Raw genomic sequence first — 18,264 nt, forward strand, 5'->3', positions numbered from 1 at the left:
CCCGTGTGGACATGTGGGGGCTATCATGGCCCCGTGTGGACGTGTGGGGGCTATCATGGCCCCGTGTGGACGTGTGGGGCTATCATGGCCCTGTGTGGATGTGTGGAGGCTGTCATGGCCCAGTGTGGACATATGGGGGCTATCATGGCTCCGTGTGGACATATGAAAGCTTTCTTATTTTTTGATACACAGTCTCCCACTGAGCCGAGTGCTCACTGATTAGCTGAGTTGGTTAGCAGCAAGTTCTGGCAGTCTGCCTTTGTCTACCTCGGCACATGCTTTCCCCTATTCTACCTCACCCCAGTACTGAGCGTGCTTCTGTGCCTGGCTTTTTACATGGGTGCTGGAGATGTGAACTTGGGTCCTCAAGCTTGCACAGCGGACACTTTACCAACTGAGCTAGCTCGCTAGGACCCTTTAAACGTTAAAAGAGAAGTCTTTAGAAACTTGGTCAAGGGCTCCAGCTGAATTTATCTCTGTAAGAGCAAATGCATTTCTTCCAAGTGGATTCTAGTTTCTTGTGTTAGAAATCTCATTCTGTATAATGCACATTAGCAAGTGTCCAGGATAGCATTATAATGGTAGGTAGTATCAGCAGTGTGTAATAATGTGGTTCATCTATGAGGATGCTACTGAAGCAGCAACTTCCAAATGATGGAGAGAGATGTTAGGTGCCAGTAAATTATTTCTGACTCTTTGAAATGTGGATTGAAGCAAGGTTCTGGCTCGCCATGTTCAAGACCCAGCGGGTGGCGATTCCATGTCCTCGTGTTCTCCTAATAACTGTAGTCACAGCAAGAAAACAAATCACATCGTACTCTGCCTCCTAAAGCGCCCATCTCACAATAACATGTACCTTTTCCGCTTACGCAGTTGACCAAAGCAGGTCACATCAGTCACATCTTGTTCAAAATGGATGGAGGGAGTGTAGATTCATCATGGGCCTCGGCGAAACAAAGGAGCAAAAATACTGATTGTAAACAGCCTGACACACAGACTCTGGCCAGTGGGCAGAGCCATAGGGTGATAATGACGTCCCCTTCCCCTTTGCTATTACTTTGTATCCTACCCTGGAATGGAATGCTTACAAATCACATCCCCATTTATCACGAGGCAATGAGGAATTACTCCATACACGACGCTGTAATAGCCGCTCACATGAATGAATCATTTACTCCTCACAAGCACGTCATACAGGCTCTGCTAATATCCTCTTTTTTTCTTCCCAGTGAGGAAGCTGAGGCACAAAATGTTTCCCCCATCTCTAAGAGACTTGTGCTCCTCCCTCCCCATAAAAAAATAATGTTGAGTTGAATTTAGGAACAGATGTATCAATCCAGAGTGGCCAGGAAGCTCCAGTCTGAAGAAAGGGGTCTGTGTCAGTCATCCTGTTTTCAACGTACTGTCCTCTTTTTATTGTCACGTGTGTGCGTCTGCGTGTGCATATTTGTGTATCTGAGCGTGGGCATGCGCATACCATAGCCTGCATGGCGGACGGATCTGAGCGTGGGCATGTGCATACCATAGCCTGCATGGCGGACGGATCTGAGCGTGGGCATGCGCATACCATAGCCTGCATGGCGGACGGCAACAACCTGGAGTGTCAGTTCTTGCTTTCCGCCTTTGGGGCAGGGTCTCTTGCTGGTTGCTGCTGAGCTGGGGATTCTCATGTCTCCGTCTTCCCTCTCACTCTCTGAGTGCTGAAATTACAGCCATGTGCTATCACGTCCAACCTCATTTGGGTGCTGGGGAGTCAAATACAGCTCCCCACACGTGTCCAGCTGGCGTTTTATATCCACTGAGCCATCTCGACAGACCTCTAAATACTTTTAAATATAAAAAGTTAGTATATCCTGGAGAGGATGGCCTGGCAATTAGGAGTGTTACTGCTGTCAAAGAAGACCCAAGTTTGATTTCCAGCACCCACGTCAGGTGTCTCAAAACTGTCTGTAACTCCGGTTTCAGGAGACCCAAAGTTCTCCAGCGTCTGCAGTCACCAGACTGCAGGCTTATGTGCATGTGGTGCACATAAGCTCATGCAGACACAGATATGTGCACTTAAGTAGTTTTAAAAAAAGAAAGGGGAAAAAAAGGAAGAAGGAAGAAACTAATACTGTCACAAAGTCTCTAAAACCTTTGTTTAGGTTTAGAGAATGTGGAAGCTTATGATTGGCCAAGAATTTTCTGACCTTGGCTGTCCTCACTGGGGACACTTGATGTCCTTCTTTGGCAATCATCCCCAGAAGGGACCATGTCACCTATACGAGATGTATCAATGACAATGAATTCTAAAGTGGGAGAGGCCAGAGCTGGTCTGCTCAGGGTTTTGTTTTGTCAGTAACAATCAGTTCTCCATGTAAGAGAATATTAGAAAGCTCAGCTCTGAGCAAACTGGACAGTGAGTATCTGCTCATCCTGTATTTCCACATCTATGGAACTCCTAGAGAAAGATCTGCTGCCAAGTGTCTGGCTGTGTCATAGATGTCAGAGAGCAGCTACACTAGTGACCTTTTTTTTTACCCAGAGTTAATTATATACTTTCACAATGAATGTACTGAGAAAAGCATAAAGAGCAAATGTAACTATAAATACATCTGAGTGTCTACATGAGTTGTTTGTAGTAGAAATACATGGGAAGATGCCTCCTCCCAAGACCATGGACAGCATCATAGACCCATTTCTGCAGTCATTCTGGGTTTCTAGGCTTTACTTCAGCCGAGTCTCTAATTTATGGTGATGGACCTATCTTATAACATAGTCCCTGGTGGTTAGAATTGGAATCTGGGCCCCTGTTTCCATGACTATGGTTCCTCCCAATCTGACATCCTGCTTTCATTTGGACATAGGGTATGCACATACATGAGCCTGCCTCTAAAAGATGCAGAAAGTGACTACTCTGAGCATCCTCTCTCATCATCGAGTCTGCCTATAGCCATCAGGATGTTTCCTGGTGCAGGGTCTTTCCCAGGGTGGAGAAGGGCCGCTCTTCTCTTGCTGATGCAGCCTCTCCCCTCTGTCTAGGGCAGGGGTGCTCAACCTGTGAGTCTCTCAACACCTTTGGGGGGGAGTCAGATGACCCTGTCACAAGGGTCGCAGAAGACCATTGGAAATATCAGATATTTACGTTATGATCCAACAATACCAAAATTACAGTTATGAAGCAGCAACAAAAGTAATTTTTAAAAAATATTTATTTATTTATTATGTATACAATATTCTGTCTGTATGCCTGCAGGCCAGAAGAGGGCATCAGACCTCATTACAGCCACCATGTGGTTGCTGGGAATTGAACTCAGGACCTTTGGAAGAGCAGGCAATGCTCTTAGCCTCTGAGCCATCTCTCCAGCCCCACAAAAGTAATTTTTTACAGTTGGGGCTCACCACAGCATGAGGAACTGCACTAAAGGGTCACAGCATTAGATGAGGGCCACTCCTCTAGGATGATGTATAGCCTCAGGGGTCCCAATACAAAAGAGGAGAATGTCGCATGACTGTTCTTTGTGACCAGATGTTTCTGAGGCATGAAGATCAATTAAAAATTAAGGAATAAAAATAAAAAAGAAATTCAAGGAATTAAAAGAAACATAGGAGAGCTCTCAGTGGGATGCAGAGTAAGATCTGGCAATTTCCTGGACCCTGAAAGACATTTCGGAGACTCCTCCCTGAGGAGTCAGGCTACAGTAACGTAAATGAAAGACAGTCTGCATTGTTATGACATGCTGAGCTCAAGTCAATTTTTCTTCCAGGTCTAAGTTGATTGTCTAAGAATTTGCAAAACATCTCTCAGAAAGTCATCTACCCCGCCCCCATTCTATTTCCCTACTCCATAATAAAAGGTTTGAGAAAGGCAGATCAGGAAGCAGAAAGTATTGCAGAATATTGAGTTTCTGCTCTAAGAAGCCAACTGAATGCGATGGATTGGGTTTTAACCCATGGAACCCATACAGATTTAAGTAGACAGGCGAGTTTAAATATGAAAAGACAAAGGGCTTGTCGGGAAAAGCATCTATGGAAGTTTTGTTTTAGATGTAAGAACTTTTAGGAGAAAGAATGCCCCTGAAGAAAATGGTCCCCTGTGCTAATGGTCTCAGCCATGGTGGACAGGATTCATTGACCTCTTGCTACAGGCCTGCTTCAATGAAGAAAGGTATCACAGACGCTGCGCGGAATTCAGGCTTCCGCACATTTGTACACGTATACTACCTGTCTTCCACACATTTGTACACGTATACTCCCTGCTTTCCACACATTTGTACACGTATACTACCTGCTTTCCACACATCTGTACACGTATACTCCCTGCCTTCCACACATTTGTACACGTATACTACCTGCCTTCCACACATTTGTACACGTATACTCCCTGCCTTCCACACATTTGTACACGTATACTCCCTGCCTTCCACACATTTGTACACGTATACTACCTGCCTTCCACACATTTGTACATGTATACTCTCTGCCTTCCACACATTTGTATACGTATACTACCTGCTTCCTGCCATGGCAGGATGGATACCGTTTTACATCAACCGCTCTGATTTTTAATATAGTTGACTGGGAGTTCTCACCCACCCGTTGTGAAATACACCCTTAGCTCCCTAATGAAAGCCACCTGCTCTATACATTAAGCCTATAGCATAAGTTCTGGAAGGCATTTATAGAATAAGAGCTTCCGTGTAACCCACCAGGAGTTTCTGTTTTCTAATTACCAGCTTTTCAGAGTTGAAGAGTCCTGCTTCATAGAAGTGACAAGTTAGGAGCATTGTGTAGGCAATTTAAAATTGTCTATGCCTTAAAATTTTTTTTTTCAGAATTTTAACCTGTAAGGTTATCTCTTCTCCACCTCCTCTAAATTTTCCACCTATGTTGTTATTGTGTAAGAGTATGTAGGAGTGCATGGCGTGTGGCTACAGACATATGCATGCTGTGGAGGGCATGTAGAGATCAGAGGTCACTTTATAGATTCTGTCCTCTCTTTTCTCCTTTTATGTGGGTTCAGGCAATGAAAGCAAGTTCAGGTCATCAGACTTTTGTGGCAAGCACCTCCACCCATTGAATAAAATAGATATTTTTTAAAAATAAAATAAAATAGATATTTTGTTTTCAATTGTGTGTGCGTGTGTGTGCACATAAATGCAAGTGCTCCTGGCAGCCAGAAGAGGGCACTGAATCCCTTGGAGCTGGAGTTACAGGTGCTTGTGAACTGCCTGGCAAGGCTGCTGTGACTCACACTTGGATCCTCTGCCAGAGCAGTACAAGCTCACTGCTGAGCTCCAGCCTTGCTTTTTATTACTTCTTAAATACTTTAGCAGGGCATGGTATTACATACCCAGAATCCCTACAGTTAGGAAGATCAAGAATCCTAGGCTATGCTAGCCTGCCTTAGATAGTAACACACACACACACACACACACACACACACACACACACACAGACAAGAAAAATATATCACAAAACAGCCAACCTTATCTGTAGGGCTCTCTCTCTTCGAGAACTGATGGACACAGTTCTGTAGAAGGGAAGGGGATCTGTCGTGTTATTGCCAGATCTTACAATGAGCCCCTCTCCCTGCAAGTCCACCAAGGAAGCAGAGCAAAAGGTAGAGAAAAGCAGACGGCATGGAGAGTTCTGCTTTCTCCTTCTCTGTGGGGCTCAATTGCCTTGGAAACCCATGGCCTCCTGGGGAAGCAGTCTTAAGTGAAACTTTTAGGAGAAGACAAGCACCTAAAAATTATTGCTGGGACAGCTTGAATCTAAGTAATCTGGAAGCCGTTGGGAAGCATATGTATTTACGTACAAAAGAAAATGAATATTCAGTTTTCTAGAAATTTCTCATCTCTCAAGATCCATTAATGGAATGTATCATTTCTGGCTGCTCGCTCAGACCCTTGTGTTGCCTGTCTGCCATTCTCACTCCCTGTCTACTGAGAGGGGCAAGAAATGCAGACTCTTGCATCTGTTCAAGCATCCTTCACCTCCTATCCGGGGAGTTTTACCTTTGAGCAGGGGGAACATATTTAAAGGTTAAACAACTGGCTTTTCTCTTGCATTTCCTTCCTCTTTCCCTCCTCCCCTCCACACATGGTTGCAGAGTATCACAGAGAGTCCGCACGGCCCCTCCGTTGAGCCACAAACACAGGCACCTTCAAGGCGTTCACAGTCCTGTGAGCTGTGTGTTAGGAAGTTTTTCCACCTAGTGTAAACCATGCAGAAGAGGAGAGAGATTTCAAGGGAGATTGTTTCTAATTATTGTGCCCAGTTGCTTCCGTTTCCTGTCCTGAAACTGAATGTAGAAGTTTGAATGTCGGCAGAAATCTGCAAAACAAAAGCGAAACAAAACCCAATGCTCTGTAGTGGTTTGAATAAGATGTTCGCCACAGTCTTGAACATTTTTATATTTTGTTCCCAGTTAGTGGAGCTATTTGGGAAAGCTTAGGAGGCATGGTCCTGTTGAAGGAGGCATGGTCCTGTTGAAGGAGGCATGTCATTGGAGGGGGGCTTTGAGGGCTTAAAGACTAGTATTTGAGGTCATTCTCTGCCGTGTGCCTTCAGTTTGAGATGTGTGCTCTCAGTTTGCCGTTCCAGCCACTGTGCCTACCTGCTGCCACTCTTCCTGTGCAAGATCGTCAGCCCCTCTGGATCCATATGCTTTGATAAACCAGCTCATCCTTCTGAGTTGCCGTGGTCAATGCAGTTTTTTTGTTTTGTTTTGTTTTTGTTTATTTTGTCATCATGAGAAAATACCAGAGGAAAACAACTTAGAAAGAAAACACTTGTTTCGACTCCTGGTTTTAGAGGATCCGGTCAATGGTGGAATGGCCGCTTTGCTCTGGGCCTGAGACAGGCAGATTGCCATGGCAGCAGGGATATGTTGAGGAGGGATGGTTCACCTCTTAGCAGCCAGGAGATGGGAGAGAGAGAGAGTGGGCTTGTTGTAGAATGCTTTCTCTTGCATTTCTTCAATCCTGGCTCCCATCTATTGAATGGCGCTGTCCCCATTCAGGGTAGGGTTTTCCCTATCAGGTGTTGCCCATTTAATAACCATCTTTGGAATGACCCCACTGACACCCCCTCCCCCCAAGAGGGTGCTGTTCCAATAACCTAGACTCGGCTTCTTTAAGTTCTCTATCCATGATCCTGTTTTTCTCAGAGATTTCTAGTGACTTGAGATATATAAGCACATAAAATAGACATAAAAACACTGATTCTAAAACAATTCTTTGGTATTCCTATAATACTGATAATAAATCATAGATTTATTTTCAAGATCATTGAGTGGCTCACTATCACCTGTAACTCCAGTTCCAGGGGATCCGACGCCCTTCTCTGGCCTCTTTGGGAATCTTCACACACAAAAACACACACATGGTACATACACACCCTCAGGCACATACACATGAAAAATTTCACAAAGACGACATTTTAAAAATAATTGAATCTTGGTTGAATATTTGATACTGAAGGACCCAGAGCCTCTCTATTATTTTTGGGGACTGATCAACATTTTGATTTTATCATCACTGATGCTGAGAATGTTTGTGCATAAATACACAGCACACAATTGCAGACCCATGTTTAGGGACGTTTTAGAAATGGTTAGACATTCTTTCCTAATTCCAAGTCAGGATTCATTTAATGACTTTTTATGAAACTCAAGCTGGCAACCCAAATAACAATCTTTAAGACCAAACATTCGAACACAGTCCATCCAAAAGACAGACTAACGATGTTGCCATGCTGAGAAATGATGGCAGGGAACTGTTGCTAGCGAATGAGATGTTCCTTCGAGAGCAGGAAACTTTGCATTTGAGTAAAAACACGGTCGCATCCTATAGTCTTGAATGTGCACTGGCACGGTCCAGGCCATCTTAGTTGGTGTCAGGTGGAGTGAGTACCACGTGTGCATCGGGTGCTCAGAAGCGAGGCTGCGGGCTGAGTGATGGGTGCTGCCTAAAACACCGAGAATCCAGTAAGCTTGTGATTGTGAATTAACATTTGGTTTGTGTACACTCATAGCTCTTTTACTGTTCACAAACATCTCACAATTATCACATTCATTTATGTGACCACCGTATGGTCACAGTTTAAGAAACCGTGACCGATTCTCTCAGTGAAACTGAGTTGACAACCAAGGTTAGCCATCACATCACCAGGTGACGACTCTCGCCATCTACTTTCTTCGTTTGTTTTTTCAAGACAGGGTTTCAATGTATAATGACCCTAACTGTGCTTGGAATTGCTTTGTAGACCAGGCTGGCCTCAGACCCACAGAGATCTGCCTGCCTCTACCTCCCAAGTGCTGAGATGAAAGGTGTGTGGACCACCACCTCCCACCTGCTCTCATCTACTTTTAAAAGATTCTTTAGGGGCTGAAGAATGGCTCAGAAGTTAACCTGAGGATCCAGGTTCTGTTCTCAGCATCCACATGGTAACACACAATTATTGGAACCCCATTCCAGGAGATCCAATGCCCTCTTGTGACCTCTTCAGGCATGGGCATGCACATGTTGTATATACAGACTTGGAGGCCAAACTTCACACACATTCATAATCTTAAAAAAAAACTGTAAATAATAAAAAATTAAAGGATTCATTTTGCATAGTCCTGACACCCGAGCAGTTGCCTCTTGACAACAGCTTTGGGATTACTACTTTCTTCTGTGGGCAGATGACAGCCTCGGCTCTGTCCCCACCCCCATGATCTGACTCCTGCCTTCAGCTGGCCGAGGCCTCCCTTATCCTTTAGACTCACATTTTCCTTACGTGGATCTTGCATCACTTAACTGCAGGATGGCAAAATGGTGGTGTACAGAATCAGACAGTATGGGATGTAAGCCCTCCTCTATTCCTTACCCCTTGTACTCAGTGGCTTCATCTGCCAAGGCTATCCCTGTAGCCCTCCTTTCGGGCTGTCATTAGGTGCTCGGAACAATGTCTAGTAGAAAATGTCAATGAATAGTTGGTATAGTTATCATTATTATCCTTCGCTGAAAATATGCAGCATGTGATTTTCCCTAGTATGGAAATACTCGAGTTATTAAATAACCAGAAAGGAACACCCAATCCGTTTTATAACCCAGCTCATCTCCTGATGCTGTTCGCATGAAGGTTAATATTTCGTAATTTTACTGTAGAGATAGTTTGCTTCTGTTTCTTTTTCTTCATTTTTACTCACTCTACACATGACCTTTGAACCATAGTCTCTAATATCATTGGATCTATTATGTAGGAGAGAAGCCATGGAAGTAGGCACAGTAGAAACAACCAAGTGGAGCAAATGCACCCTCAACTCCACACCCTGGTGGTACCTGGACTGAATTCTCAAAGTATTACTTCCTAAACAAGAGTATTTCCTTCTTTCCTCTGAGTTTCCAGGACAGGTCAGAAATCAAATTCCAATGTACGTGTGGTTGTTTCTTCCTCGTTCCTGGTTTCTGAATGTCAGTTTGTAATGATTTTTAATTTTCATCCAGACAGGAAATCTGAGCCTCAGCAGCCACTTATGAGCCGGGCTTGGGTTGGGCACAGCTGTTGCCTTTAGGGCCTGTTGTCACCCAAGTTGATGTGGCATCAAAACAGAGGAACAGGAAGACAGATGACAACCCACTGAAAGGGGCACTTAGTTCCGCCCAGCAGAGGAATGTCCTGTCCCTGGAGCTGAGTCTTCTGATTCTGATGTGTTCACACAGAGACCCTCTAATGACTTAGTTCCATTGTCTGAATATTACATAGACAACACATAGCAATCCTAAGTTACACGAGTCTAATGACTTTGATTAGCAACGTTATGGATTCAGAATCCAGATGAGAAATAAAACTACCATTAGTTTCTTACTAATCAGAGAAAAACGCTTCCTTAATATGATTAAGGCTATGCCAGGAATTATAGAGAGTTGGAGAACAATAGGGGTTTCTCACTATGAAGTGGTCAAGAAGGGATAAAAACGCATTTGTACTTAAGGGATACACAGGGGGTATATGCTCTGGGCTCAGGGGTGGATGAGTGTCACTGACTGATGTGGACATGCTTTTGGGAAGGAGGCAGCTGTGAGCTCTGGGACCTTCTGAAGTGATCGAATGGTAGAACACCCCTGCCTGGGTGGTGCGAATGACAGACGTTTGTTTTTGACAGTTCTGGATGCTAGAGGTCCATGATCTTGGCCTCAATAAATCTGGTTTCTCTGGAGGTCTTCCCTTTGCCTACAGAGGGCTACCTTTTTGCTAGGTCCTCAGACGGTCTTTTATTTGTGCGTGCATACATGCACAAAACCCCTCTGGCATTGCCCGGTATGTCTTCATCTCAAGACAGCTGTCAGGACTAAAGCTCATCCAGCTGTCCCCACTCTCTTAACCCCCTCTTTAAAGGCCGTACCTCCAAATACAGTGGCATTCTGTGAAGAAAGTCCTGGGGTTTCAGCGTATGGCTGGGTGCGTGCAACTTACCCATCCCAGATGGCTTCTTAGGTGAGGATGAGAAGCTAGATCTGGAGGAAATGGGATAGGTGTGCTAAGTGTGAGGGTGGGAGAGGGAAAGGGTGGAGATGCATTCGACTCACTGCTCAGTCAGCTTCTTATCGTCCTGAACAAGCCTTCATGACTGACAGATGTTTTCATCCTTCAGAAGACAAAAGCAAATCATTCCTGGCAAGAGATGCGCTCATCAGCCCTGAATGGGAGAGTGACCGTAAGTTGACGTTTAAGAGACACTTTTTTTTTTTACCCTTCTGGGACTAGGCAGTACCACAGGCCTTAAAAGCATTACTGGAGTGAGAAGCAGTGACAAGTACCCTACCTGCCACACCCACCTACCACACCTACACCGCACTCACACACACCACAAACACACAGACCACATACACACAGACATACACACACAGACGTGCACACCACAGTCATACAGATACACACACACCATACACACCACACACATAGAGACACACAGATACACATTCACCACACATACAGACACATACACACAGACACACATACATATACATACACCCCACACACAAATCCACAGACACCACACACACACACATACACACACAGACACACACACACACCAGATACACACAGATACACACACCACAGATACCGGACACACACACATACACACACACCCCATGCAAATCCACAGACACCACACACACACATACACACACAGACACACAACACACCACACACACCACACACACATCACATATACACATACACACCACACACACGCCACACACAGGTGCACACACAGGTATACTCACACATACACACACCCCCCCCCCCCACTGGGGACACCTGTGTGGCCATGTTTTATAACCCACATCAGTCTGACAATTGATGAGACATTCAGGATGGTCACCTGAAGCCAGATAAGCTGTGGTTCAGCTCTGTGATTTTTTTTTTTTCTGGTTTTCCGAGACAGGGTTTCTCTGTGTAACAGTCCTGACTGTCCTGGAACTTGCTTTGTAGACCAGGCTGGCCTCAAACTCCCTGAGATCCGCCTGCCTCTACCTCCCAAGTGCTGGGATTAAAGGCGTGCGCCACTACTGCCCAGCAAGCTCTATCATTTTAAGAATGTCTTTGAAGTTCCTGCCTTCCTTGTTTGTTCTGACTGTATTTTTAGTTCATTTTCCATTTCCTGAAGCAGATTGCATGTCTCATCTCATCCCCCATCTCTAGTAAATTCCAATTTAGCAGGACTTCTATAGCCCAGAAACGCTTTTTGAACCTGAAGTGGGCTGTTTCCAGGAGCCTGGCTTTTGATTAATGATCTCCTAAATTTTGCTATAACCACTCATTCCCCCAAACAAAAACAAAAGCCTTGTCCTGACTTTTTCCTCCTTTTCCCATTTGGATGGGGATTGAACGTTCGTCTAGGATCTGAACAGGAGCACAATACTTCCCCCCTGCACAGAGTTCATTTTCTCTCACTATTTCTCTTTACTGCAGGGATTGATACAACCATCACGTCTATTCAGATTATGGAGATCCAACAGACGATAGATCACCGGTACTGCAGCAGACTGCTTCGCTGCGGGTGGGTAAGCCTCCCGCGATGCCCTGGCTGCTTCTGGAATTTACTCAACGTTATAGTTTTGAGACTGGAATGAAAACCAAAGCCCCATGTTGAAATCCGTGTGTGTTTACATTGTTTCTTAAGTAAAAGCACGTTAGGCACATGGACTACAAGGGAGTCAGAAATAGTGACTGTTAGCAAATGTCAGTATACCACAACCCCCACGATTCCAGTCTTCTTGTTCAATAGATCAACCCCAAGCACAATCCTGGGGATCAGGCTGATTCCTGGGGGCACACACTAATGACGATAGTAGCTAGCTGACTTTTGAACACAGGATGGACGTGAATGAGTCGACATTTATATAACTACAAAGGATATTAGTATAATTGCAGTGAAAATCTGGCTTAACTTAGTGTGGCTTTTGTTCTAGGAGGCCCACGATTGCCCAAATAATTAAGACATTTTCTGCATCATCATCCATCCCTGGTGTTTATCATACCCCTCCCTCCTCGAAAAGCAGGGCAGTGATGCATCTAGACAGGTTAGACTACAAGTGTTTGCAGCAAGTGCAAATGCATATTGTAAACATTCAGAATGGGGCTTTTGTCTTAATTTGATACTTACCTGTTGGTAATGTAATGTCCCAGAGGCGGGACATTACCTTCACTCAGGGTGCAGGTTGGTGAGGACGAGTTCTGTGGGTTTTCAGCATTAATTTTTTTTCACCCCAATAGAATGTAGACTTCAAGTTGAATGTCCTAAGTTATAAAAATAACGTATTTAGAAATTATTTATGACACCTATGTTCATAACCACATTGAATTCTCACATTAGCTGTAAGAAGTTGGTGTCATTTATCTTTGTAGTTTACTGTGAGCTGGACGAGTTTGTGTTAGATCACGCCTTTAGTAAGCATCTGAGACAGACGTTAGTTAACGTGGTAGAATGTAAGGACGATGATGAATCAGATGATTCAGGCCCAGGATCTTGAGCAAAATGTTTGTTTCCATACATTCATTTCTCACCCATAAGGTAGGAAGGGTTAATATTGGGTGAGTGGGGGTGCTGAGAATTCGCAGATATCTGAAGGTCTATAATGGGAAAGGGATTCCATGCAGTTAAGCTTCCTAGCTGAGTTATGAACATCCTAAGGCAGATGGGCAGATTGAGAGAGAGAGAGAGAGAGAGTGTGTGTGTGTGTGTGTGTGTATACGTACACCAACAATGTTAAGTTTTTTTTTAGCTTTTTTTTGACATGTGATTGACAAGAAAACATTAAATATATCAGTGGTGCACAGTGTGATGTGCTTTTTTATATCTTAGTGTACAACTCATTTATTTTTAGTTTTTAGTTTTTGTTTTTGTTTTTTGTGAGACGGGGTTTCCCTGCAGCTTTAGAGCCTGTACGGGAACTAGCTCTTGTAGACCATACTGGCTTCGAATTTATAGAGATCCGCCTGCCTCTGCCTCCCTAGTGCTGGGATTAAAGGTGTGCGCCACCACCACCAGGCTGTATTTTCAGTTTTTGAAGATGCACTGTTAAGTAAAAATTGTACATATCCAGTTTTTAAAGATGTAACAATAAGTAAAAATTGCACACATCCAAGGTTCACAATGTCGTATTCTGATATTCCTAAATATTACAAATTGCTGACCTTTTTGCTCCCTCTATGTTTTTTCTTTCACATTTTGACAATTGGTATAGTATTATTTAAGGAGGATAACAAATGACTGGTTCTTTCCCCTCCTTATCTGATCTGTGTGGTTTTCCCGTGCCATCCATGGACTGACCAGTCATAAGGAGTGCTTGAGTAAATCCACACGTGCCTTTAGCTGGAGAAGTTCATTCTCATAGGAATCAGTGCAGCCCCCTCCTCTCTTAAGCACCTATCATTTGGTAGGTGGACCTAGGAATAAGCAAGTCTACCTTACAATTTCCTCCATCACTAAATGGTAGTCAGGGCTATAATAATTACAGTTGACTTTGGTTCTAAATATATACATTTCCTGCTAACATTGTTTAAAGGGGGCATGACTTACGTTAATATTATCTCAGGTCTCCTTTCCAGGAGGATTTAAGTTAACTTCATTTTCCTTCTGAAATTTGTTTCTCTATAAACAAAGTCATTTCCTGTGCATTTGGTTTGGGACTTGGCTTTCAATATTCATATTAAGGTGCAAACACATTCATTCTGACATTGGATGAGTTTGTTTCTGAAAACCCTGCACAGAAAAAGAACCAGGTTAAACTCAACTTTCTAAATTTATCATGTGATTTTTACAGTTTACATAGTTTGTAATAAATAGTTAAAAAAAAACCTTGAAGCTTTTTGGGCATATTTTGACTTGTGATTTTATTTTCTTTTAAAATCAGGCATGGACTTTATAATTACAACATTCCTGTTAATAAGCACACACCCACCAATGTCAAATTCTCTTTGGAAATCAAGTAAGTGCGTTGCTATAAGAAACTAGGCTGCTTTCTTATTCGCTGAATAGTAAGTCTAAATTGATGTCATAGTTTAGTGAGTTAGGAGGAAAAAACGCTGTCAGTCCATGCTAATTGATAAAGGGTGTAGAGGGTGGAATCCAGGCTCCTCGGAAGAGTGGGGAGGACTAGAGGCCACATTCTTGCTTGTAGGAAATTTGATATTCACAGGTCATGGATGTCCACTGGCTGTCTTCTTCAAACTGGGGTAGGAACACCAATATTAACACATGGCCCCTGGATGGGAGCTGAACATTTTGGTGATCTCCAGGTGGTAATACAAATGAGGGTGGTATTCTTTTGCTTTAGGACAGAAAAACAAACAAACAAACAAAAACCCAAGCCTGAGGTTTGTATTGGGCAGAACAGGATTCGAATTCTGTCTGTTGCTCCTCATTTTGTGATCTTAGAAGAGATAGTTACTGTCTCTGTGCTACCATTTCTCCACCTACAAGATGAACATTACACAATGCCATGGCATGTAGCATTGTTAGGAGAACTGTTGCCAACACTGATGGAATTGGCAACTGTCATTTGTTGAGCACAGACTACCCACCCACTAATGCACACACTTACCTTGGGACATACAGTCCTTATGACAGCCCTCCTAGGATGAGTTTCTTCCTAGTGTATGCTTACACGTGGGACATTAGGGTACACAGGTCAACTGTCTGTAGCTGGAGTGATAGCTCAGTTGGTAAACTGCTTGCTACACAAGTGTGAGAACCCAAGTTCAATCCCCAGTACCCCCGTGAAAAGCTGAGTTCAGGAGTTCTTGTCTGTAACCTCAACATCAAGAAGGCAGAGGCTGGGGTCTCCACTAATCAGCCAGTCTAGCCTTAGGTGAAATATGGGGTTCCCTGTCCCAAAAAAATAAGGTACAAAGCAATAGAGGAAGATACCAAGCATCAACCTCTGGCCTCCACACATGTGCACGCATGGATGCATACCACACACGTGAGCTATGTTCCGAGTTCATAGCTGGTAGTGGTGGCACTGTGCCTCAAGTGTGGCCTCCAGACATTCTCCTGCTAATCTCATAAGATGTGTGTGTGTAAAGACAATATCCCTTCCGGACCTGTAGTTAGGCACTCAATGGACAGTAGATTGTTTTATAGCTCCAATTTCTCTAAAATCACAGATATGAGTCAGAATTTAATCACCCTAGAGCACAGAATTCTCCTTCCATCCTTCCTTCCTTCCTTCCTTCCTTCCTTCCTTCCTTCCTTCCTTCCTTCCTTTCTTCCTTCCTTTTTTTTTTTGTGGTGGGGTAGGTCAAACTCAAGGCCTTGGGCATGTTAGGCAAAAGCTCTGCCTCTGAGCTACGTGTCCAGCGCCTGGGTATTTTCAGACAAGGTAAGTCTGGCCTGGCAGTCCCAGTCCTCCAGCGTCCACTTCCGGAATGCAGGACTGTAGATGTGTACTGCCATGTCTGCCCTGTCATCTCGCACTTTAAGTAATTATTTCAACCGACTTCCCTCAAACGTGTGCAATGAGCTTTGCCGAAGAAGAGAGTTTTATTCGCTCTTGACTCTAGTCTTACCCTTGCTCCTGAGTTCTTCTTTTCCTTCCTCTTTTCCTTTCCTCAAACTTCACTCCCCACCCCGGCTCCCCTTCCCTGACTCCACTGTTCCTCCCCCATCATTCACCATGCCCTGGCCTCCTCTGTCTCACCTGGACTTCATATTCCTTCTTTCTTAATTTTGCTCTTCAGGGAGGTAGTGAACTCAGCCCAACTGCATGCTGGGGGAAGGGTAGCCATAGTTTCGTGACTTAGAATGCACCATCAACCAAGGCCAAGTGAATGGCAAGTGTGCTGGGCTCCAGTGTCTGTTGGGGAAGGCAGAAGAACATTTCTCTTCTCATTCCTGGTTTTCAATGGAAGGAAATAAGACACCCTGAGGATGAGGGAGCTAATTCAACTTAGAACATGGGGGTTTCTTATTTGTACAAAAATGGACAAATCTCATCCTCTTAGGGAAGACACTCTTCTCAAAGATCTTCTGCCCTCATCACTTTAAAAGCTGAGGATTTCTTTCTCTTTTAAAAATGTAGTTCTTTGGCAGTTTCAAGTATGTGTCTAATGCATCCTCGTCACCTCTACCCCTCCCTCTGCCTAGCTCCTTCCCCCTTTCCCCTACCCGTTCCTAGCTCTTGCCCTGTCTTGAGTTCCTTCCTATCCTGACTTCCTTCAGTGATGAACAGTATAGTGGGAACATAAACCAAATAAATCTTTTCCTCCCCAACTTGCTCTTTGTCGTGGTATTCATTAGGGCGATAGTAAGCCTAGCTCAGACATGGCCGCAGGGAGGCTTTCTAAGTACCATCCCCACCAGTCATCTTCTGATTCTTAGTAGATTCTTACTAACTCCTTTTGCCCTCTTTCCTCATATCTTGAAGCACTACAGAGCCATTGATAGTCTTCCAGTGCAAATTCACCCTTGGGAATATATGTTTCCACAGTCAAAGGGAAAGAATTCAAAGCTACAGACAAGACTCCCCGATGACTCAGGTAATGAATGTTTCATGGCTCCCTTACCCATATATGTCCTGATCCCAGTAGAAATCACTTAGGATCTTGCCTCTGCTCCCTACTGAGAGAGGGATTCCTGGAACAAAATGCTAGCTCTTCTTGTTAGCTGACCTTGGCCGCCACACTTGGCTCCTCATCATCCTTGTTTCCTTAAGGGACTACAGACTGTTCTAACAACATATATCAAAGCTGTTGTCATGGAGCTTCTCCTAGAATCATCAAGGGTACACGGCCCTAGCCTGCCTCCTTCTGACTGAGTGTAATGTGTGGTATGAGACGCGAGTTTCTCCTTTGTTTCTTAGGGGTATCAGCACATTTGGAGCCTCCCTGTGGCCCTGTTCTCCGACAGTGCCTACCATTTCCGAGTAGCTGCACCAGTAAGCATGCCGTTTCTCTCTTTTCCTTTTCAGTAAGAAATTAAACACTCAATAAATAAAAGAAACACCAATGACAATTAACTTTTGTGTTCACCTGTCTCTTTTCCTGTCCCCACAGGATTTAGCGGACTGCTCAACAGATCCTTTTTATGCTGGGGTTTTCTTCACTGACTACTTCTTCTATTTCTATCGACGTTGTCACTAATTTATTCAAGTTCGAGGACTGCACCAAAGGGAAATGCACAGACATGCAGTTGACAGAAACTGGCATTTCTTCTTGCCGCTGCTTTAAAGCATTCATATTTTTGCTGAAGGAATTTTTCAGGCTTGACCTCCAATGGTTTTGAGACTTAATGAGGAGAATAAAGCGTTTGTCAGAGGGTGTGGAGTTGGATTCTGTCACGATGATGAAGGATACGTGTCTGCGTTGGGTCTGAAAACACAGTTTCATTTACACTAGAAGCTGCGAGATCCAGATTAGCCTGTCTAGTTTTACTCTTATTTATTTCATTTCTAGGCGTTGGAGGAAAAAGGACCAGGTTACGTTGGGTCCACTAACTGGAGAATGTATGGCAATGGTGGAGGAGGGGTGGGGCTGTAGGAGAGAGTGAGCACTGCATGACACTGACCTTGAATATAGGCAAACTGATGTGTGCATGCAAGTGGAGTGTGTGTGTGATGTGTGTATACATTAGATATAAATTTGACTTGATAATGCAACAGCTTTGCCATGCTTGATGAATACTGGATTTTCTGTGTGAAGACAACAGAAGCTCCTATTTCTAGAGCCCTGGTGTAGGTGTTTCTTCTGTTTGTGTGTTGCTTTCACTGGATAATGAATAAAGAA

At 44.0% G+C, this 18,264-nt stretch overlaps 1 protein-coding gene across 1 annotated transcript in view; it reads left to right on the forward strand.

The window, feature by feature from the left end:
* Nucleotides 1-17,799, forward strand: part of Myrfl (myelin regulatory factor like) — a 120,343-nt gene extending 102,544 nt beyond the window's left edge. The window contains exons 20-25 of the mRNA XM_087901975.1: nucleotides 10,625-10,687; nucleotides 11,950-12,037; nucleotides 14,394-14,468; nucleotides 16,908-17,019; nucleotides 17,343-17,417; nucleotides 17,536-17,799. Coding sequence (XP_087758101.1) covers nucleotides 10,625-10,687; nucleotides 11,950-12,037; nucleotides 14,394-14,468; nucleotides 16,908-17,019; nucleotides 17,343-17,417; nucleotides 17,536-17,622 — 500 coding nt within the window. The 3' untranslated portion in view covers nucleotides 17,623-17,799. The remainder of the gene's footprint in view (nucleotides 1-10,624; nucleotides 10,688-11,949; nucleotides 12,038-14,393; nucleotides 14,469-16,907; nucleotides 17,020-17,342; nucleotides 17,418-17,535) is intronic.
* Nucleotides 17,800-18,264: the final 465 nt, after the last annotated feature.

Source organism: Myodes glareolus, chromosome 26, assembly GCF_982192425.1.
Source record: "Myodes glareolus chromosome 26, mMyoGla1.1, whole genome shotgun sequence".
NCBI lineage: Eukaryota > Metazoa > Chordata > Mammalia > Rodentia > Cricetidae > Myodes > Myodes glareolus.